The sequence below is a fragment of the Mobula birostris genome, chromosome 9 (assembly GCF_030028105.1).
Source record: "Mobula birostris isolate sMobBir1 chromosome 9, sMobBir1.hap1, whole genome shotgun sequence".
Classification (NCBI taxonomy): domain Eukaryota; kingdom Metazoa; phylum Chordata; class Chondrichthyes; order Myliobatiformes; family Myliobatidae; genus Mobula; species Mobula birostris.
Window position 1 is genome coordinate 26133013 of NC_092378.1, and position 23035 is coordinate 26156047.

The window sequence follows — 23035 nt, forward strand, 5'->3', positions numbered from 1 at the left end:
ATTACTCCTACCTTCTTGAATTCAGTCTTTTGAACCTGTTTTGGCCAAGATAGTAAGGTCTGGAGCCAAATGACTTGACTGAGCATTAGCAACCTGATTTATTGAAACACCATTGACAACTTTTTCAATGGATGATTGAAGAAAGTTGGAAAGACTGATAACTTGGGGTTCTGATGTAAGATATTCAACCTGAAACATTACCAGTCTCTCCTTCCACAAATGCTGCTTGTCCTGCAAAGTGTTTTCTGTAATTTTGGTTTTTATTAAGGTTTCCAGCATCCTCATGGTTAGTCTGAGGTTTGATAGAGTACATACAGGGATGATATTTCCTCTTGGCAAATTGTTCAGAAACAAAACCAAGTTTCTAACTTGCTAACAAAACCAAGATTTTGACCTGAAACATCAACTTCTTTCCCTCTTCCACTGGTGCTGCCTGATCTGTTGAGTAATTCCAGCAATGAACATTGACTTCTCTAACTTCTGCTAATGCCCCACCTCCCCCTCGTACCCCATTCGTTATTTATTTATATACACACATTCTTTCTTTCTCTTCTTTTCTCCCTCTGTCCCTCTGACTATACCCCTTGCCCATCCTCTGGGTTTTTCCCACCCCTCCCCCTTTTCCTTCTCCCTGGGCCTCCTGTCCAGTGATCCTCTCCTATCCCTTTTGCCAATCACTTGTCCAGCTCTTGGCTCCATCCCTCCCCCTTCTGTCTTCTCCTATCATTTTGGATCTCCCCCTCCCCCTCTCACTTTCAAATCTCTTACTCGCTCTTCCTTCAGTTAGTCCTGACGAAAGGTCTCGGCCTGAAGCGTCGACTGTACCTCTTCCTAAAGATGCTGCCTGGCCTGCTGCGTTCACCAACAACTTTGATGTGTGTTGCTTGAATTTCCAGCATCTGCAGAATTCCTCGTGTTTGTATTTTCTGTTTCTTTGTCTCCTTAAGAAATGCAGGTGCCTTTAAATAAAGGAGACTGGCATTAATTGGCATGAGACATCCACAATGTTGGCTCCATTAAGAATTTGTGTAATGGACAGCATGGCCAGCTGCTTTGTATTATCGTGCAGGCAGCACCAAGCTGGTGCCTGCTGCCTTCATTAGAACAATGGGCAGAGCTAACCTTCCAGTGCAATCCTTGTCCATTTTCAAAGTCTATTTAACTCATTAATGCTAAAACTGTATTACTAATATTGTGCATTTTTAAAAAATAAATTCAGCATCAGAATATCACATAATTTAAATATTTACTCACCTTTTTTCTCTTTTATAGCTCAAAAAATATAAAAGAAAATGCAAAACAGGACAAGATAATGAGACAGCACTTGCGGTGAATACTGGAGAGCATGCTGTTTCAGTACCACGGATAACCTATGACCATACTGATGAAAAGGAAGATAAGAAAGATGTCACGTTTTTTATCGATGAGACATCAGGTATTTTTATATATAAATATAATATTAGAATCCCACTCATGGTAGATGGTGGCTGGATATTTGTAAAGCATTTTGAATATAAGTTGGTATCAATATTGATAACTCCAGAACCAGTGTTACTTTTGCAAAAAGTTATCTGGTCAGTCATGTTCTTTTGCAGGGGTGTGGAAGGGGACGCAAAATCTGCTTTCCTCACTAATTTTAGTCTGTTTCTGATTCTCAGACCCCACCAATATTGTTGTCTATTAACTGACCTTTAACTGACCTTGCAACTCAATCGGTTGCATTTAATCATTAAGAGTAGTTCACCAAAGCATCTTGCCACCACATTCCCAGTTAATTAGTTGTGAGGATCATTGTTTCATCTGTTAATGTATTTTCAAAATAATTTTGGTAGTTGTACTCATAATTTCCAAACATAGTGGATGTTCCTATTGTATATGATATTGTTTTTTGTTACAGTAAAATCTTAGTTGAAATGTCAAATCATAGAAAGTGCACAATAGTCAGTCCAATAATTGGGGGGGGGGGAAGAGTAGTGAATAAAATTAGTCAAGTCAGAATCCATCATTTTGTGGGTTTAGAATCAGGCATTAGGCAAATAGGTAATCTTCACTCTCGCATCCTTCCCAAATCTACTGCCACCCACCCATGCTTTGTGGTAATTTCTTCAAACCTTCCCCAAAGTTCTTCCTTCAGTCCTGATGAAGGGTTTTGGCCTGAAACGTTGACTAATCTTTTCAACCGATGCTGACTGACCTGCTGAGTTCCTCCAGCGCATTATGAGTGTTCCTTTGTGGTAATTTATAGTATTCGATTAACCTACTGCCCAGCATGTCTTTGCCATGTGGGAGATCACCTAGGAGGATCCTCCCAAGCACAGGAAAATAGATAAATTCCATGCAGACAAAACTTAATATCAAGATCAAGCATTGGTCTCTGTGCCACGATGCAACACAAAATCTGGCGATGTTCCACTATGCACTGATTGCTACACTTCCGGAGGTTTTGTGTTTGAAGTGGAAGGTTAATTGTGGATACTTTTTGGCATTAGAAATTCAAGTGCACCATTTCAAAAAAGCACAGTGTTTATTACTCTTGTCCTGGCCAATATTTATACTTTAAGTTACATTATTAAAACAAATTAATTAGATTTCATTTTGAAATTCATGAGTTTTAGTCGAAGTTGGCCTGATACATACAGTATCTCAGCCAGCCTTTTTTATTTAATATGACCATGATCGGAGAAGGACCAGGGAAACGATATGAATTATCAAAAACAAATGTAGACAGAGCCACTAGTTATAACAACATGTCTCAGGACATGCTGCCTTTGTTGTCTCCATTGTCTGGAAACTGAAAACAATGACGCCGATGTTGTGAGTTGTCTTGGTGCAATCATCCAATTGACTAAAGACATTTTCAAACACTTAGGTATCAGAAAAGGATCTCCTATGGCCAAGGATGGGTATGTTTAACGAATGACCTTGTGTTATTTGTTTCTGTATATCCACTTGCCAGTTTGATGTTACGAAGTTTCAAGTTTTGGCTGTGATTTGCCGGATATGTAATTGCTTGGCTTCATATATTCTCCTGCTTTTGGAGTTAAACCTGTGAAAACTCTGAGAATGGCCATGGAATTTACTCACATCCATTGCACTCAATGCAGGTACCAGGCTAACATGTACTCTGTGCTATTGAACATGATCACAATCTGTAGCCGGTAGCAATGACATTATTGTTGCTTTTACAGATCTATGCTCTGTAATGGGTTGATATTGTGAGGTCTGTCTCCAGTTGAAGCTGGTATGCATGACTTGAAGCTGGCCTTCAGCTTTTAAAAGAGAGATGTAATATGGTTGCCTGTGAGCAATCTCAGCAAGGGTATCAAAAGAGGTTCATTGTTTTTAACATGCTGTTTTTTGCTGAGGGTTAGCTAAGAAAATTACCCTCGGCTCTCTACTGGAAGTTTTCCTTGCTTCTCCTTCCTCTCCTTGTTCTGACTGCTTATTTTGCTTGTAATTCTGCACCGCAAGGGGAAATGCTTAGTTTTGTGTTCCTGTATGGAAGCAACCAGTTTGTGCAAAAGTCTTCAAATCTTCCAACACCTGCCGCATCACTCCCTGTAGACTGCAACAATTTTAAAGGACCCCAAAGAACACCAAACACTTGTACAATCATTGCAACATCCAAAGGAAACCAATCACCAGCAAACCTAGCAGTAGTTGATAATCCCTTTAAATGGCGCAAGTGGCGGTTACTCTCTGATGGTGACTGCATGTTCAGCTATGCAAGTTTAAAGGAGGGTGTTAGCTGAGACATTGAATTAAAAAAGTGCAATGCTGATGTCAAATCTCTATCGCAAACTGTTAGACCTCAAGAATGGTGTCAACTTGCATAGTCTGGTGGGTATTGGCTGAGCACGAGTTAATGCCCTCATCAGCTGTGCTTCATGCCATTAATCTCCAGTGTCCAGATGACATTTTGGAGCAGAAGCAAAACATATACTACATGTAGGAAGTGCTGCATCACCTGTATTTTGGTTATTGTGTTTGCGTTAGAAGATAGTTTATTCTTTATATAAAAGGAAAGCAAATGCAGTAAATGATTCCATATGAAGTTAAGTTAAATATTGCTATTCAGAAATTTGAACAAGAATGAATGTGTACATAGAGAACAAATGCCAAATGAATTGGAGAGCAGATGGAAATCATTATTCGACACTAGTAATTACAGGTCATGTACACAACTCATTACTGGTGAACTTGTCAAAGTATAATGCCCACAGAAAGACTCTGTGATGAATAGCTATTGGATTTTTAAAAAACCATTAGTTATGACTATTGTTTGTGGGCAAGGCTGTATTTAGTATCTCATCAATGCTTTTGCTCAGGTAAAAAAAGAACTATTGACAACTGATTTTAATGTAGTTTGCAAATCCTGTTGCTGCAATCTAATGTTGTGCATATGAAACTTATAACTGCCCTTAATTTTTAATTTTAAAAATGTGATTAAAATTGTGGATTGTAACAGCTTTTAAAGAACACAGTAAATGGAATTGCACCCAGAACTTGAGAGCACCCCAAATGTTCAAGTGTTGGTAATGATAAACTCAACAGTTTGTTAACAATGAATTCACATTTTGTTACAATAGATATGGAGCACCACTGAAGATTTTTATTTTCCTGAAGATTGTATTGTATTCTTTAGTTTTTGAAATGAATTGTTTAAAATTTTATTTTCTATTCAATTGTTGCATATAAATTTAGCTAAAGATACAAAGCTGATTTTTGTTTTCTGAACTAACTGCTTATTTTCCTAGTTTTGGTTTGGCACTTGCAACAAAATGAAAAGGCAATGCAAGCCATCTCAAATCTAAATTGCACCAGAAAATTGTCTCTTCATATTAAGTCTCACTGTAATTAAATGTGATTACACAGAGATTTGGATAACCTCATGATCCCATTTTCCCCAGATTCCATCCCAAATTGTTATTGCTGCTTTTAAAATGGTAATATGAGAATTGCTGTGTTAAATGCATGTATTAACGTAGCTTAATATAGTGCAAGCCCTCTGCTTTGACAGAATATATCATTAGCATTAGCTAAAGCTCTATCTGCTTTAACTTATCACTGAAAATGTATTATTGTAGCTTATTTAGCTTTTCAAACATTTTAAAATATATTAAACTTATTTCCTTTTTAAATATACAAACACATTTGCTGTGAACTGCTTGATTTCTGTACTTTTTTATAGTTGATTAGGATGCTTTGCAAAATATTGTGTGATCATATATAATCTTGTTTCTGTAGCTAATTTCCAGTTGCAGTTTAGTCCTCACTGTGGCGCTGTAAGCCAAAACAAACTCCCCCACAAAAGGCATTTCAAAAGTATTGCTCTGGAAGTGCTCAGCAATTTAACTCGACTACTATGAGTGTTAAAATGAAAAATTCCACAAGCTTTCTATCTTTCAAGATACTTATTCTTCAAGTTACTCTTTTTCACCAATTCTCAATGCTTTCTTCAGATTCTCTGTTGCAGGATTCATTCTAGTACATAAATTATTATACATGAGTAAATCTCTTTTTTTCTTTATTTTAATTTCTTGTAGTTGTCCTCAGGGTGAAAAATCAATGCTAAACAGTCAGATTCCTGCACAAGTTTGAATAAAGTTACCCTAATTTCCCAAGAGATAACTGCAGTGAATTAAGTTTTGTAAATGTAATTTCCGTGCATTATTTTCATTATGACTATTGGTTAACCGAGAAAAAATATTATAGAAATAAACTGATAGCAGTAATGTTTTATAGCAAGTGAGGTACTTCAACAAAACTAATGCATAACGTTTAATTAAATTTAGTTATGGTGTTTTAGTTACTCAAAACATTTTTTAATATTATACCTTTTATACTTCTCTATACCTTAAGATGCACTTTAGGCTCTGGCATGACTTGTAAATCAGTATTTTGCTGTTGAAAGGACAAAACTATTTTACCATTGAACAGATTAGTTTTATTTGTTCCTCTTTATGAAGAAAATTACCACCATTATTTTCTTCCTGAATATCCTTTTTTATTTCACTTCTACATAAGTTAAACATTGTTCTAATATTTGACAATCTTTTCCTGGGTTCTTCCACTGGAGGAAATAGTTTCTGAACTTACAATATTGAACCCCATATATATTCTTAAAAATCTTGATTAAGTAATTACACACCATTCTAAACTCAACAAATTATCAATTGTTTATGTAATCTTCATGACTTTACCTGAATAGCTCCTGGTGCCCTTCTGATGTTTTGATCTCTCTTAATTAACCATAAAATTTTTCAGTTTGATGGTTAAAATCAAAACCAGCACTTCAGATGGGGTCTGATTGTAAATCTACAGAACTGGAGCATTATTTACTTACTTTGTATTCCAATCCTTTTGTTAAAGGGCATCCCCCCTTCAACCTTTTTGATGATTTTTTTTCTCTACTTGCAAGTCAGCTGCAGGTAATTTTCTCTCAACTTCTCACATATCCACCAACAAACTGCCTGTTTGCTGCACTTCAGTTGAGGTGGTGCTTCCTTGCCGATGGGTGCACAACTTCCAGCTGAATTGCCCAATTCGATGCCTGCCCATGGCACACTGACTGCTTGTGGTCACAACGTGAGCTGCTTTCCATTCACCAATGAGCCTGCTGTGCCCCAAGTTCAAAGTTTAGATGTCTGGGAATGTCTGTATCCTGGCTGATCGTTGACACTGAGGGGGTTCACATCATGGTCCCTGCATGTGCTGATAATATTCATTTATTTAACGATACTACACAGAGTAGGCCTTTCCAGCTCTTTGAGCTGCACCGGCCCAGCAACTCCCGACAGTCCTGACTTAACCATAAGCTAATCGGGGACAGTTTACAGTGACCAGTTATCCTGCTTGCCCGGTACGTCTTTGGACTGTGGGAGGAAACGGGAGCAGCTGGGGAAACACATGCATTCCACAGGGAGGACGTACAGAATTGAACACCAAGCTTCGACACCCTCAGCTGTAATAGCATTGAGCTAACTGCCTGTACCATACAATAATGTGGTCTTTTGCTATCTGATTGCTCAGGTAGCACTCGGAGAGGTTTATTGATTGTGTCTTCCTTTTGGATGGGGTTTGGCCTTATATCGGGCCTTTCCCCAAATGAGGCAACAGCTGCAAAATATCACCTATGTCTTCCATGCCAACTGCTTGGGGGGGGGTACGGGGGTAGATAACAGCAATCTTTACACTCTCTTAAAATGTATAAGTATCCTCCCCATTTAAGAATCCAAAACTCAGCACTGTATTTCCTTCCCCAAGAACTTCAACCCTCAATCCTGATTCCATATGAGCTCTGCTCTCTAGATTTTATAACAAGAAATTGTAAAGGATTGTAACACATGCTCACCTTCCTTGCCAACAACAGACAAATACTTCATACTCTCGACTTTTGGAAAGGATAGGTGGATGTTTTAATGGATACAGGTCATTCCTGAAATGTCGTGGAGGAAGTTTTAGGGATATTTCTCTTGCACTATTAGGTGAATTTATCTTGAACTTAATTTTGGTGGATATTGTGTGGCATTGGATGCGGTACTGAGATCTCACCTATGGAGAGTCCGTTTCTTAATATACCACTTTACTTATTGACACTTTTAGGGGGAGCGGCATCCTGTTCTTCCCTTCAAGACTTGATCTAACATGAACTGTGATCCTCTAGATTATTCTGCATCTCTATAATTATATTCCCAACTTTAGTGATCCCCTATTCAAAATTCTTGATTATGTTTAAATTAGTTATTACACCCTTCACAATCAAATATTTCACCATCTCTTATACCAGGGGTTCCTGGCCTAGGGTCTACAGCCCTCTTGTTAATGGTATTGGTCTATAGCTTAAAAAAGCTTGGGAACCCCTGTCTTATACTTGATCTTGATAAACTATTGTTTCATCAGCAACCGTCTTTTTATGCTTTTCCTTTCTTAGCTATCTCTCAAACATGTAAGCGGAATTCAACATCTGTTGAAGCAAAATTCTTAAGGCACACCTGTGTTTCCTTCCTTTCTTTTCCTCTTCCCGCCCAAAGTGATTATCTTCTGCTGTCCTTTTATTCCTCCCATCTCCCCCCCGTCACTTTTTCCAGACAGCACAATGATTTCATAATGTGATTAAATGTACCAAAATGAGTCATCATATGATCAAATCATGTGTCTGGGATATCAGGAGCATCACACCCTGACCAGAATCATTGGCTCTTTCTCGATTCTCCTTGACCTTACTGCATATTTTGTCAATGAGAACAACTTGCAACATCAAGTCAGGATTTGAAAGGAGCTGCTGTCTACTACTCTGCAAATTGAAAGCTGTGTAAATTGTCTTTGTGACATCAGAAACATTCATTTTAAATTTGTTCCCTGGGCACATATGCACTTGAGTACATACGTATATTGGAGGTGCAACAAGGTTAAAATGTCAAACTATTGTCCAGAAATTTTTATCATCATCAGTTTTCTTGCCTGTGCATTGATTTATTTGAAAGCATGAGTTTGAATTCATCCTGGTGACTTTGCTGGATTAGTAAATTTGATGAGTTATGCAAAGACCATGCGACGTTGCTGAATTAGTATAAGAGATACAGTAGTTAACACAGGATGTTTAGACTGTGCATTAATTCTGCTCCGTCACGCTATCTGTCTGACTTAGTGACCTTTCCAAACAGATTTCAGGGATGGCTAATACTTGTCATAATGAAATTACATAAAATTGTAGAAAAAAGAAAACAATCCTTCAATTTTAAAACAGATCCAACGCTAATGCTGAGGCATCTGTCACCATTACAATTATTTTATAGGAAATATTTTCTTCTGTAGTAGTGTGTTTTTGGTGTGCTTAAACAATGCTGGAGACAAATATGAAAGAGCATCAGTATGTTTTTGACCTAATGAGAAGAGCTAAAATTGGACCACTGTAATTCTTGCTGGGAAAACCTCAAGTTGAACACAGTAGTTGACACTTTGCTGCACAGCAGTCAGAGGAGGCTGTCAGGTGTTAAAGACAGCTAGCCAGTAGTAGCACGAGAATGGTTGCCACGAAGCAGGGACACTTAAGAGCTCCTAGGTTTTTAAGTTGTAGCACTGAAGTATTTGCAAATGTGATAGATGTAGGAAGGAGGTTGTTGCTGAACAGGTGGAATATAGTAGGTAGTTAGGTGACTTTTCTAGACGCACCAGAAGAGCCTGCTAGGGGGCGGCTCGAAATATTTTAGAGTTAAAAAGGATCTAGTGCTTCTCGGTGTATATGACGAATAAACTCTTCTTCGGCTTCCAGCCGGGTAAAGGTATCGATTTTAACTGATGTTTCGATGACAGACTCGGCCGACTTCATCAGAGATGATGTTTAGGCACATCTAGTCCAGTGGTGCATATTCCCCCATCGTACGTCCCTCCTGATTGCTTAATCCTCAACCGATCAGTTCTCTGCTGTCCCACCTTGTCGACATTTGAATTTCAACAAAGGTGAAGGACTCGCTCTAAGTAAGAACTGGAGTTGAGGATTAACCAATTAGAAGGGATGGAAAATGAGATATTTATACCGCTGAACTAGACACGCCTAGGCATCATCCATAATGAAGATGGCTGAGTTTGTCATCAAAACATCAGTTAAAATCCAAGCTTGAGAAGAGCTTATTAATCATAGAGCTAATCAGCAAGGAAGCAGCTTGTGCGTGTCAACCAAGTTGCCAACCTTGTGCTTAGCCTATATCCTTCTGAAACCTTCCTATTCCATGTATCCGTCTATTTTTTTTTCAAATTTTGATATTGTATCTGCCTGTACCACTTCTGCTAGCACTGTTGTTCCCAACCTAGTATCCATGGGTACCTCAGTTAATAGTAGATGGTGATTTATTGATTGATTGTTTGGATAAATCTGTGTGCTCTGACAGGAGCTTGGGTGGAGAAATGAGAGCATTATATCCACTTTATTTCTTTGCAAGAGCTTTTGTGGCAATTCTGTCACACAGTATCCACTGGTTTACGTAACATCTGCCAAGACGGCACAGATGTCTTCCTTCTTCTGCAAAATCTCATGTTGATCAAGCCCTCTCTCCCAGGTGGCAGAGAGTTCAATGCTGTGCCACCTGGGGCAAGTGAAACTCTTCAGGAACAAGGAGATGCCTCTATGGAGAAGCATGATACCCTCATTGGGGCCACTAGATTTTACACGAGTAGATTTTCATGCTCTTAGTGGAGATGAAGGAACTGCCATGAGCTGCTCACAGTGGTGTTCACAAGCAGCAAAAGAACACGACTATTTTTCCTCCATGGACAGAGAGATCCCTGTAGGTGTAGAGATTGGCATGTGTGAACTGATCTTTCTCTGGAGGATTCAGAGACGTGCTCTACCATCAGAACCATTTGAACACCTTTCCTTGAGTTTCTCCTGGTAAACTAGGAAAATAGAGACAAATATATAAATGTTATTCACCCTTAGACACTTTAATTCTGAACTTCCATTGCTCAGTTTTACCGGCTTAAAAAGTTTCAGAAATTTTCCCACAGACTTTTGATTGAAGCAGCAGAGGAGTCACTATGTTGTTATTGATGTGGAATCTTGGAAGTGCGCAACAAGAGAGCAGGACAAATCTGTGTGCATCTCTAGGGTGCTAGTAACTGTTCACCTGATTTGAAAAAAAAACTTTTGTTTCTCTGACATTGAATAGGAAGATTATACATTTATTGGAAAAGCTGTATTTTTGTATTGATGGGTGTATTAAGTATATATTATCCATCATATTGTAATGATAATTTAATAAGAACAATATTATTTGTATTTTAATAAAAATATACAAGTTATATGCAATTTGAGTTACCTGTTTTACAATAATTCTTAAAATATATCACATAGATGTTTGTTCACAAAATAATGAATCACCTAGATAATGATGAGACTGACACAGAGGAATAATCTTACATGCTTATCTTTGTTTGCACATTAATTTCTGCTTTGTCAGGTCTTACAAGGATGTTTAGACAATCTGGTAAGTCTGCCTTAATGTAACGATTATTCAGATGCTGCAGTCGGAATTGTAATTGTTGAGGAATTAATTTTGCTTTTGTCTCAACTCTCCTCTCCATAAATAATTTTCCCCATCAGTTCTCATCAATGCTTATTCCTTCTCCATTTAATTCTCTTATACTGTGTGGGAAAATTAAACAGATGGTTGATTTTAGTGCTTTTCTCATTGTTTCAATGATCTATTTGCATATTATTATTAGTGTCTGTTGTTGCAGTATATAATTTTTCACTAATCTGTTTGGCTTTCTCATGCGGCATTAATAATTTATTTCTGAAATCAGTGGTTGAGATAAATGCACAATCATTTTGGGGATAATACTTGTTAATGAATGTCAGTGTTATTACATACTCATCTGCCTTGCTTCCTGTCTGCCTTGAATGCGGAATGAGCTTTGTCAATGACACTCTAAGCATTTGCTTCCATTGTGCAACTCCCAAACCAAGCGATCCATTTAAGCATGTATAACAAGCAGTCATTGTCTGTTACTTGATTAATATGTGCTAGTAAATCATTTATTTAATACCAAGATTCATGAACTCAACAGGCATTTTTATTGTATGACTATAAAAATGATTCATTAAGTTCTTTGACTGTTTATATCTGAGTTATTGCAAAGTCTTCTTTGGCCAACCTCAGCTTGACTTAAGCGTTCCTTTCATCTAATTCTTGCAATTTATGTAAGTTTCCACTGGTGAAATTCTTGCAAATCTTGGCACCAGCATGCTGTAGTTTCTTACCTGCCTCACACTGGAAAAAAAATCAGTCTCTTAGTCTTAACAGCTGCATGTTTGTCTTCCCACTTTACTGGAGATTAATGATCCTGTTTTACACCTCCCTTGTGGTTTTTGCCTTGCTTTGGCCTTGTGCATGCAGATCGACAGTTTTCCTGGTCCTCCTTCACCATCTGTACCTCAAGCTGTCCCTCATCACCAGGTACAAGATGAATCTCTAACATTACTTTTTACAATAGAATTTTGTGTTCTCTAGGATAAGCATACAGTATTTGCTCATAATATATGAATTAGAGCTGAAGTGTGTTTGTTTTTAACACTGGAATAAAATCTTTTCATATATTTTGATAATTCTATAAATAAGTTTCAATCCTTAATGAAATATAAATGCATGTACCATGTTATATATATATTGCATTTTTTGTGTCTTGACATCCATAGAAGCAAGCTATAAGAAATATTTTTAATTATAATGTCACAGTGTTGTATTAGTTTAATTAGAATATTTTTAAAATAATGGAATGATGGTACCTGTCAATTAATATTAACTAAATTTGGTATCATTTTTATGTCTAAGCTACAGGCTGTTATTTTAGCTTGTGATTGCTTAGACCAGCCGATATGACAAATCAAAATGCAACACTAGACTTTGTGATAATGCTGATGCTCTCTAAGTGAGCAAGTTCACACTGAAAATCAAATTTGTCTCAAAAAGCATTTCGATATCTCTCTTTTTGTACATGTTTTATTTTAAAAGTGAGAAAACGTGCCATTGAAGGAAATCCAAACGATATTTCGCGGACCAGCAGTTTTACTGATGGAATGGACTTGATGGTTGAAGAATCAGCGCTGCCGGTGGTGACAGATGTATTACAGTAAGTCTAGTCAGGATTTGAATCCATTTAATTTTTGCATATCCTACCATCTTTTGTTAATCTGTCTCTGTACTACATTAGTTGGTGACTGCTTCGGAGTCAATGGTAGCTTAATAACAATTGACGTTTGATAAAATTGACAAAATATTTCCTTCAAAAGAAACATAAGCACCTAGTTAAACCTAAATATATGTTACCCTGACTCGTAATTTGATTCAACAACCATATACTGGAAAATACAACAGAAATTTAGAAATTTGGTCATTGAAAGTAATCTATGTCACTGTTAGGAATTTGTTTCTCTTGAATGAAAAATGTCAACCTTCATTTTATGATACTAAGGATGTCCAGCTAGGCAAAAAGGCAGAGCCAGTTGTGGAAATGGAGTGAACTAGATATTAGCATGAGGATAAAATGCTTTTAATTTTTAGAGGCTGTAAAAGTGTTGAAAAGATTACCCATGTTTTGATCTGGAAGGAATTGAGCTTTCCCTTCGCTTTAAGTAATCATTCAATTGAAATTATGAATTAGGATACTTCGCCCAGTAATTTTGACTATCATGTGACAACAGGCAGAATTCAATTATAGAGTCTGGAGGCTTTTGAGAATTCAAATAATTTTAGTTTGACACAACATAATTCTGTTAGCTATAGTTCTGTAATGATAAGAGAAGCTGATTAGTATTTGAGCCAAGTCTCTACAGTAACCAGCTTTTTCTAGCCCATAGATTTCATCACACCCTGTGTAGCTATTTATAATCTATTGAAAATAGTAATTAATTATTCATTTCGATAATTTATTGTACATGCACTGGTTGCTGAATGCTATTTTATTATAAAATATTTTGGAATTATTTATATTTTATTAGATAATATGTTGTTATATTTAACTAAGTTTGAAAAATACAAACCAGAAAATTCTTGTTTTTACGATGAAGTAATGCAACGTCATTTCATTAAGCTCTGGCTCTCTGGTAATTCCTCTGATTTACACTTGAGGCCGATTTTTCATCTTATCAACCATGACTGTGAACTCCACAATTTCTACAGTGAGCACAATTGTGCAGTGTTTTAGCTAACCGAGAACTTAATCAGCACAGGCATGGAGACGCTGAATTTACCAATGATAATACATGACTAGAAGGGAATGTGGAAAAAGTATGTAACACGTAAGCAGTAAAATGGCCTGCTGAGTTCCTCCGGCATTTTGTGTTTGAAACTCTTTTGGTAGTTTTGACTGAGGTTCTGTCTCATAAAAACATAAAAATGAGACAGATCCTCTGTCAATCACCAAAGAGTGTCACACACGCAAAATGCTGGAGGAACTCAGCAGGTTAGGCAGTGTCTACAGAGAGGAATAAAGAACCGATGTTTTGGGCTAAGACTCTTCATCAGGACTGATGAAAGAGATTTATTGGTAATTCTAGTCTTGAATGTTGGTGAGATCTTCCTTGCCTGCCTGTTTTACATTGGTTCTGGGGTGATTTGTGCTGCCTTGAAATACTAAAGTTCAATATGAATTCAAATACTCTTTTTTGTATTGTCTTTTCAGCAAAATTGGAACCTGAAAATAGCCAACTGTATTAACAATAGCAGACTAGATCATTGGTCTTATATGTTTGGGTTGACCTAGCATCAATGAGTTCAGACTGATTAATGAAGCAATGGAAGCATCATAAAAGTCATTATTAAATTAACTATCTCATTCAGTGAGGTGACAATTGGTGCCTGATTTGGAAAAACTTGCACTGCAGCAGAAGGATGCTATATTTAGGATAGTCTTTTAAGGCATATTGTTAGGACACGGTTAGGAATCTTAGCTTGTGTTTCGCCATATTACCTGTCAATTCTGAATATAAATACTGTATCGACAAAAAGAAAACGCACCTATGTTTGTTATTTTTGCCTAAATTTGTATTATTGCCAGACTTTTCTGTTTAATGTAGAATTTTCTGTGTGGTAGTAAATGATTCTCTAATATGGGTGGGTTTCTGGTAAGATGCAGCAGCTTCTACAGGGCCAACAAAAGATGTTATTGCCTTTAGTAAATGCATTGTTTTACGATCACAAGATCTTGCTGGACATTAAGAACTTAAGGGCATTAAGAACCCAGTCGACAGGTCTGCACTATAGATGAATTGCTTATTAATGGAGAAACTGAAAGAGTTGGATCTGGTGTGGATTGTGCTGCTGCCTGGATCAGAGGAGGGATCTGAATGAGTTTACAAAGAAGGTGTGCAGTCTAACAGTGAGTGGATCATCTTAGTCGTTTTTCTTGTGATCACAAAACCCTGTTTGACAATGTTAATGTGAAATGCTGCAAGTCCGATTCACTGGTTTATTGGTGAATGGCGGGGGTGGACAAGCGGGTCATAGCGAGAACTGGGCCTCAAGTCGCGATGCCGCCTGTTTGCAGCCACCCAGGAGAGAAGCGTTCGAGTCGGTACTCTCCACAGTAGTGCCAGAGGCGGTACAATGTGGCAAACATGCTTGAGTCGATGCTGCTCTCCAGTTTTCGTTCAGCAGAAGAAAGGGTGTGTTGTATTCGACTGCAGACTGCTGCAATACTCATAGACTCAGGGACTTAGGCTATATATTTTTTGTGTGACTGTATTTTACTGCTGTCTTACATGTGCTATGTGTGCCTTGTGCTGTGAATGATTGTTGGTACTGTGTTTTACTCCTTACCCCTAAGTAACACTGTTTCATTTGGCTGTATTCGTGCATATTCACGTGTGGTTAAATGACAATTAAACTTGAACTTGAACATGGTTTTGGCTGCATATCATATAGAATGTATTTTGTGTCTAGTTTAATCAGATCTCATTTGCTTAAATAGTTCAGTACAACATCATGGGGCAAAGGGCCTGTTTGTGTGCTGTACTGCCTGAGTTCTACTGTATGTTAACATGTTATAAATGTGTTTGCAATAGCACCGGTGCTATAGGAGATAAAGTATAATTATATGATTCATTGCCCTGCGCATGCAGCTGTTATGCATCAGTTAAATAAACTGAAGGACCATCTGCTTATTTGTTTACCACATTGTGGTTGACTGATTAAATTATTTGAACCAAATCCATAATTATTATGATTAAAATTCAAATAATAAAAAGAGAAAATGTGTGTCTTTTGCAGTAGAAAGCGGTTAGTATTTGGGTATTAACCTATGTAACTGAATGGGATTTTCTTGTTGAAAAATGTTTTTTGTATCATATTTGACTTTCCTTTGGGTTTAGTCAATGTTAGCATTCATTTCAAGACGTCTAGAATACAAGAGCAGGGATGTGATGCTGAGGCTTTATAAGGCACTGGTGAGGCCTCATCTTGAGTGTTGTGAACCATTTAGGACTCCTCATCTAAGAAAAGATGTGCTAGCATTGGAGGGGGTTGAGAGGAGGTTCACAAGAAAGGTCCCGGAAATGAAAGGGTTATTGTACGAGGAACGTTTAATAGCTCTGGGTCTGCACTCACTGGAATTTAGAAGGATGAGGGGGGGATCTCATTGAAACCTTTCAAATGTTGAAAGGCCTAGACAGAGCAGATGTGGAAAGGATGTTTCCCGTGCTGGGGGAGTCCAGGACAAGAGGCCACAGCCTCAGGATAGAGGAGCATCCATTTAAAACAGTGACGTGGAGAAATTTCTTTAACCAGAGGCTGGTGAATTTGTGAAATTTATTACCATAGGCAGCTGTGGAGGCCAGGTTGTTAGGTGCATTTAAGGCAGAGCTTGATACATTCTTGGTTGGACATGGCATCAAAAGTTATGGGGAGTGGGACTGAGGAGGGGAGAAAAGGATCAGTCAAGATTGAATGGTGGAACAGACTCGACTCAATGGGCCAAATGGCCTAATTGTGCTCCTCTGTCTTATGGTCTTATGGCCTAAATAACAAATACAGATGTGTTCCTGATTCAAGTCATTTTGCTCACCTTTTTAAACTCCAACAAAGCTTCATATTTACTGTTTTGTTTTGTGTTACATGAATATTTTGAAAATTAATTGAAGAATTCACCACTCTCTGTGTGAAGAAGCTTATCCTCATCTCGGTCCTAAAAGGCTTCCCCTTTATCCTCAAACTGTGACCCCTCGTTCTGGACTTCCCAACATCGGGAACAATCTTCCTACATCTAGCCTGTCCAATCCCTTTAGAATTTTATACGTTTCAATAAGATCCCCCCTCAATCTTCTAAATTCCAGAGAGTATAAGCCTAGCCAATCCAGTCTTTCCTCATATGAAAGTCCTGCCATCCCAGGAATCAATCTGGTGAACCTTCTTTGTACTCCCTCTATGGCAAGAATGTCTTTCCTCAGATTAGGGGACCGAAACTGCACACAATACTCCAGGTGTGGTCTCACCAAGGCCTTGTACAACTGCAGTAGTACCTCCCGCTCCTGTACTCGAATCCTCTTGCTATGAATGCCAGCATACCATTTGCCTTTTTCACCACCTGCTGTACCTGCATGCCCACTTTCAATGACTAGTGTACAATGACACCCAGGTCTCATTGCACCTCCCCTCTTCCTAATCGGCCACCATTCAGATAATAATCTGTTTTCCTGTTCTTGCCACCAAAGTGGATAACCTCACATTTATCCACATTAAATTGCATCTGCCATGAATTTGCCCACTCACCTAACCTATCCAAGTCACCCTGCATCCTCTTAGCATCCTCCTCACAGCTAACACTGCTGCCCAGCTTCGTGCCATTCACAAACTTGGAGGTGCTGCATTTAATTCCCTCGTCTAAGTCATTAATATATGTTGTAAACAACTGGGGTCCCAGCACTGAGCCTTGCAGTACCCCACTTGCCACTGCCTGCCATTCTGAAAAGGTCCCGTTTATTCCCACTCTTTGCTTCCTGTCTGCCAACCAATTCTCTATCCACATCAATACCATACCCCCAATATCATGTGCTTTAAGTTTGCTCACTAATCTCCTGTGTGGGACCTTTTCAAAAGCGTTTTGAAAATCCAAATTTACCACATCCACTGGTTCCCCCCTATCCACACTACTAGTTACATCCTCAAAAAATTCTATGAGATTCGTCAGACATGATTTTCCTTTCACAAATCCATGCTGACTTTGTCTGATGATTTCACCGCTTTCCAAGTGTGCTGTTATCACAGATGAGGCTGCACTTGGATTTTTGTATCGATTTTTGCTATTGGAATGATGTCATTAAACTGGAAAGAGTGAAGAAAAGATTTACATGGTGTCTGCCAAGACTTGAAGGACCAAGTTATAGGGAGGGATTGGACAGGCTTGGACTTACTGAACATAGGAGATCGAGAGGTGATCTTGAGAGGGATTGATAGGGTAAGTGCACTCTGTCTTTTTCCCAGAGTTGGGCGATCAAGAACTAAAAGACATAGGTTTAAGGTGAGAGAGGAAAGATTTGATAGGAACTTGAGGAGAAACTCTTTTACACAAAGGGTGGTGCCTATGTGGAATCAGTTACCAGAGGAAGTAGTTGAGGCAGGTACGATACCAACTTTTAAGAGACAATTGGATAGGTGCATGGATTGGAAAGGTTTACAAAGCCATACATTGAGAATGTAAAGAACAGGAATTCTGTAGATGCTGGAAATTCAAGCAACACACATCAAAGTTGCTGGTGAATGCAGCAGGCCGGGCAGCATCTCTAGGAAGAGGTACAGTCGACGTTTCAGGCCGAGACCCTTTGTCAGTTCCATTGAGAATGGAACTAGCTTGGATGGGCATTTTGGTTGGAATGGACCAGATGGGCCATAGGGCCTGTTTCCATGCTGTATAGTTCTAACTCTATGATGTTACTGCTGAACATAAACTGGTTGGAACAAAAGAATTTTAGAAGTCACATTGTTTCCTTATTAAGTAATATTTAAAACCACTGCTGTTGAGGAATATTATTGAGAATTCTATTTACCTAGATTGATATTGTGAAAAATATTTGTACTGTTAATACTCAATAAAATAATCCAAATAACCACAGATTCTATTTACCCTCATCTATTCTGACAGCGGACTGAATAAAGCCAATGGTTTTATTGTTCATTTAACATAGTTAAGTCATAAAATCATAAATTATATTCATAGAATTATTGTGTGTGTGTATATATATCACACTTTCCTGAGAAAGATCTATTTGTTCAACAGTTTTAAAAATCACAATCATTTATGAGGTGATATGTATCAGGGGATAGCATTGATCATTTCAGTTTTGGCTCCGTTTCTGGCCTTGGCAATGTATAAGGTCTGCAAAGAAACTTAGAAGAGGAGGATTTTTGTATCCCATCTGGACCTATGCATTGTCATTACAGTGTTACTGATCTAATTTGCGGACAGGGGATTATTTAAAAACAAAGGTGTAAGTGAAGTTATTTAGATCAATACTGAGGATCCTATTTGTCCATCTTTTGTTTTAAGATCGGCTGCTGAAAAGGGTTGCAACATTGTCCAAGGAATGTGATGGGGGAGGTATGGAGACTTGAACCCCTCTCCAAATAATTATTCAAAAGAAATACAAATAATAGCAAATTTTGGATGTAGCTCATATTTTCACATCTATAACATCAGGGATGCATATTCATGCTCCGTAAACACCAGAAAATTTCAAGTCTCTTGCATGCCTTTCCTACATGTAATTAGAGACAACATCCAATGTAAGATCCTCATTGTAATTTTCACGTTTAAGTAGTGCATATCTACTCATCCGTATCAGACAATGAATAGACATGCCAATCAGCTACTCCTGAAAATACCTTAGATATTTCATTCATTCTCTACTTAGAAATATATAACGTGCAACTGGCTTTTGTTCCTTGTCTCGATCCAAACATTACCTTGCTCACTTGTAGAGCTAGACAATTTATCACCTATCTGAAGTCCATAAATGTGCAAACTTTATCCATATGAGGCTCATACCTGAAAAATGACTCTCTATTCCCAATGGCAACTTGACACATGTATTAGATGTTCTCAAAGTGTAACATGGATTTTAAGGATCAGTAGCTCAAAGATTCTGGTTGAAGGGACTATATTTGCTACATTTTAGTGGGTAACAATTACTTTTGGTTCTTGGTCTGAACAAGTTAAGTGATTATTTTTATTACTTACTTTCTCTGAGTAACAGTCTGGTAGGATTGTCATTTTAATACATTTGCATCATTTTGTATATTTCATTTAGAAAACTCAATGATCAATGAAGTAAATCCATTTTAATCACCTGACAACATTTGAGATTGTGTGCTTTTCGTGCTTATGGCCAGATGAAAAATCAGCTGTAGTCTGTAACCAATATATAATTCATTTATTTTAGTAAGATATTCTTTATTTTTGTTTTTCACAATTTGCTAACAGAAATTCCAGTAGGTAAGTACCAACCTAGTGCTCTGTTCTTTGACTGTCCTACACTCAAAAGCCTTGACAATTACCTAAAGTAATACATCTTGAGATAACAAATAATTGGATTTAACAACCTTTATGCCTGAGTAATTTAATTCAAAGTGGCAGTTTCTTAATTAGTACTTGATTTTCATGTACTTCAAAATATTCCTTCCATAATCTGAATGCATATTTTTATGCACTACGTCACAGAACTGAATGTTCAAACAGAAGTCATGACTAATTGCTATCATTCCAGTTTTCCTCAGAGAATGTATATTTCTTATTTCCCTTAATATCTTCCCTATTTTTGATGTGCTTAAGCTTGTTGTACATATACTTTTATTTATACTTGTTTTTTAAATCAGATTGTAAGATATGTTGTGGAAATAGGCTAGAATCAATTAAATAGATCTTTTGTTTAACAAAAGGTTGGACCAAAGCATGTGTTGGATTCTATAGATTGTGCATAAATTAAACAACTCTATAATTCAATTAATATTCCATTATAGAATCACACAATCTATTTTATTACCTTTCTCTTGCAACCAATCTCTACAAATTTTCCTTTAACCATAGTGTATCATTATTTTTCTTATACACTTAATATTAATTGGCATTTGTAAAATAGATCAAACACTTCTCTCTTACAGTTCCTTGACAAGCCCTTTGTACATAAGGGTCTTAGAATCACAGGCAACAAAGCAGCTTAATTCAACAAGGTATTTACCGAAATTTGTATTGTTATCACCCATCTAGTTCCCTTAGATTAGAGTCTGTCTTTTCCTTCCAATATTTTCAGTTTTTACTCATTGAAATATTGTACCTTCTTACACGCTTCATGATTTTTCAGCAACCAAAGTATAAATACTCTTTACGTTAGGTTCCTGTTGGGTTATTTTTTTGCTTTGTATATGAAGACAATGGAAACATACCCGTGCATCCTATATCTGTATATTTCGAATTGTGAAGAAACTCATAAGAACTTGTGGTTTTGTCGAAGTTGTTTTGTTCACTTATTGTAATATTTAACCATTGTCTAAAAATAACAAGCATTCAGTTCAAAATTGGTAAATAAATTATGTGCTTTCTTTGACTCGTAGCAAGTGAAAACTTTAGTATTTGTAATTAGTTTGCCTTGGCATTGCAGCAGTTGTATTTGTTCATCTTGTTCATGTATGTGCTGTGCACTAGTTAGTGATTTATTTTGCGATGGTCTGCTGTTAGTTTCAAGCTTTTGATGACAAATATTTTTAAAGACTAATTTCATTATAAGCCTGGACTTCACACTCAACAGAGGCAACTGATTTTGAAGAATGTTGATCATAAAGATCTGGTTATGGTTATCTGCTTTCTGCATCTGGCAATTGTGATCAAAATCAAGTAGGCTGAACAGCCAGTTGAATTGAGGAATTCTCACAATGGTAAGCCCGGAAATCGCAATTCTTACCTAAAATTTCAGTCTATGGAATACCAGAATGGTTTAGTCAGACACATGAGATTGTTGAAAAATGCTAAACTTTTCAAACAAAAATAAAAAAAGACAGAATTTTGAAATAATTAACTAAGGGAATGACAAAGCGTATGACTTGTGTTTGTGTTTTAGGAGAGGTTGTTAAGCAGTAATTATGAATTAAAGCCTTTTTAATTTCATGCAATAAAATGCAGAATTTCTTGTGTATTTTCCAGTTGGGAAAATTTGTAAATGCCTTGGCCTAGAAACTTTATCTTGTGGTACAAAGCTTTCATGAGCTACTGAATTGTATTTTATCCCGTCACTGCCTGTAAGGAGTTTGTATGTTCTCCCTTTGACCGCATGGACTTTCTCCTGCTGCTCCAGTTCCCTCCCGCAGTCCAAAGGCGTACCTGTTGATGGGTTAATTGGTCATTGTGAATTGTTCTGTGGTTAGGCTCAGATCAAATTGGGGGAATGGCTGGGTGGTGTGGCTCGAAGGGTCGGATGGGCCTATTCCACACTGTATCTCAATGAATAAATAAATAACCTGAATATAATCAATCATATTTTGCACAAGAAGTGTACTTCTCGATTTCTGATCTGGTTCACCATACATATGGAGGTTGTTGGTTGATAAATGACAAGGATGAGGCTTTCTTTGAGGTTGGATAGAGATACTTGTACCTCGACTACTCTCAGGAAATGCAAGGCATTCATCTTCCACCACTTTGATTTCTTCTTTGTTTAATTCATTGTTAAATGGTTACCATATTACCCCTTCACGACATTTCAAAAGGTGGCCTTAGGTACTCATCATCAATCCTCTGCCTCCTTGAATCCCCTGATCTACTACCATTTTCATTTTCCTGATTTACAGTCCACGATTGTATCATCAACCAACCCTCCCCATATTTGATAATATACACTCCACATGATCACCTTGATTTCCCTGATTATCCACAAACAGACAATCCACTGACTAATTGATCACTCGCCAATCGACTCCTCCCATTCCCAATCCCTCCTTGAGCAGTTCACCTTCTCCCTCCCACCATCTGACCATCCCCATGATAGTCCTTAAAACTCACTAACTGGCAATCTTCAAACTCACTAACTGGCAATCTTCAAACTCACTAACTGGCAATCTTAAATCTCACTAACTGGCAATCTTTTCAACTAACAAACACTTGTGACCACATAAACAATACCTCCTTTCTTTCCAGCAACACAGCAAATTCTGGTAGAATGCAGCGGGGCAGGCAGCATCCATAGGATTTCCACCAGCATTTTGTGTGTGTTGCTTGAATTTCCAGCATCTGCAGATTTTCTCGTGTTTGCCTCCCTTCTTTCCTGTTTGTCTTTCCTCTTCCCACCCCAAATGAATCCAGTTTCTGTTTCAAATCTTTACAGTCTTAACATTCAATTTTCTTAAAAACCTACTCTATCATATACTTCTTGTACACTTTACTATCTTTACTGTCCAAAATTGCAGAAAAGTCAGGGACCAAAAAGGCCCCTCTGTAGGTTAGTGCATTTTGGAACTAAGTTTTTAAGGGTGGGCCTTAGGCATAGTTGAATTTCAGA

The 23035-nt window shown here is 37.6% G+C and overlaps 1 protein-coding gene across 1 annotated transcript in view; it reads left to right on the top strand.

Moving 5' to 3' along the window:
• Window positions 1–23035, top strand: part of kcnq1.2 (potassium voltage-gated channel, KQT-like subfamily, member 1.2) — a 379236-nt gene that overhangs the window by 102422 nt on the left and 253779 nt on the right. The window contains 4 exon segments of the mRNA XM_072269294.1: window positions 1273–1435; window positions 10959–10985; window positions 11898–11957; window positions 12513–12630. Coding sequence (XP_072125395.1) covers window positions 1273–1435; window positions 10959–10985; window positions 11898–11957; window positions 12513–12630 — 368 coding nt within the window.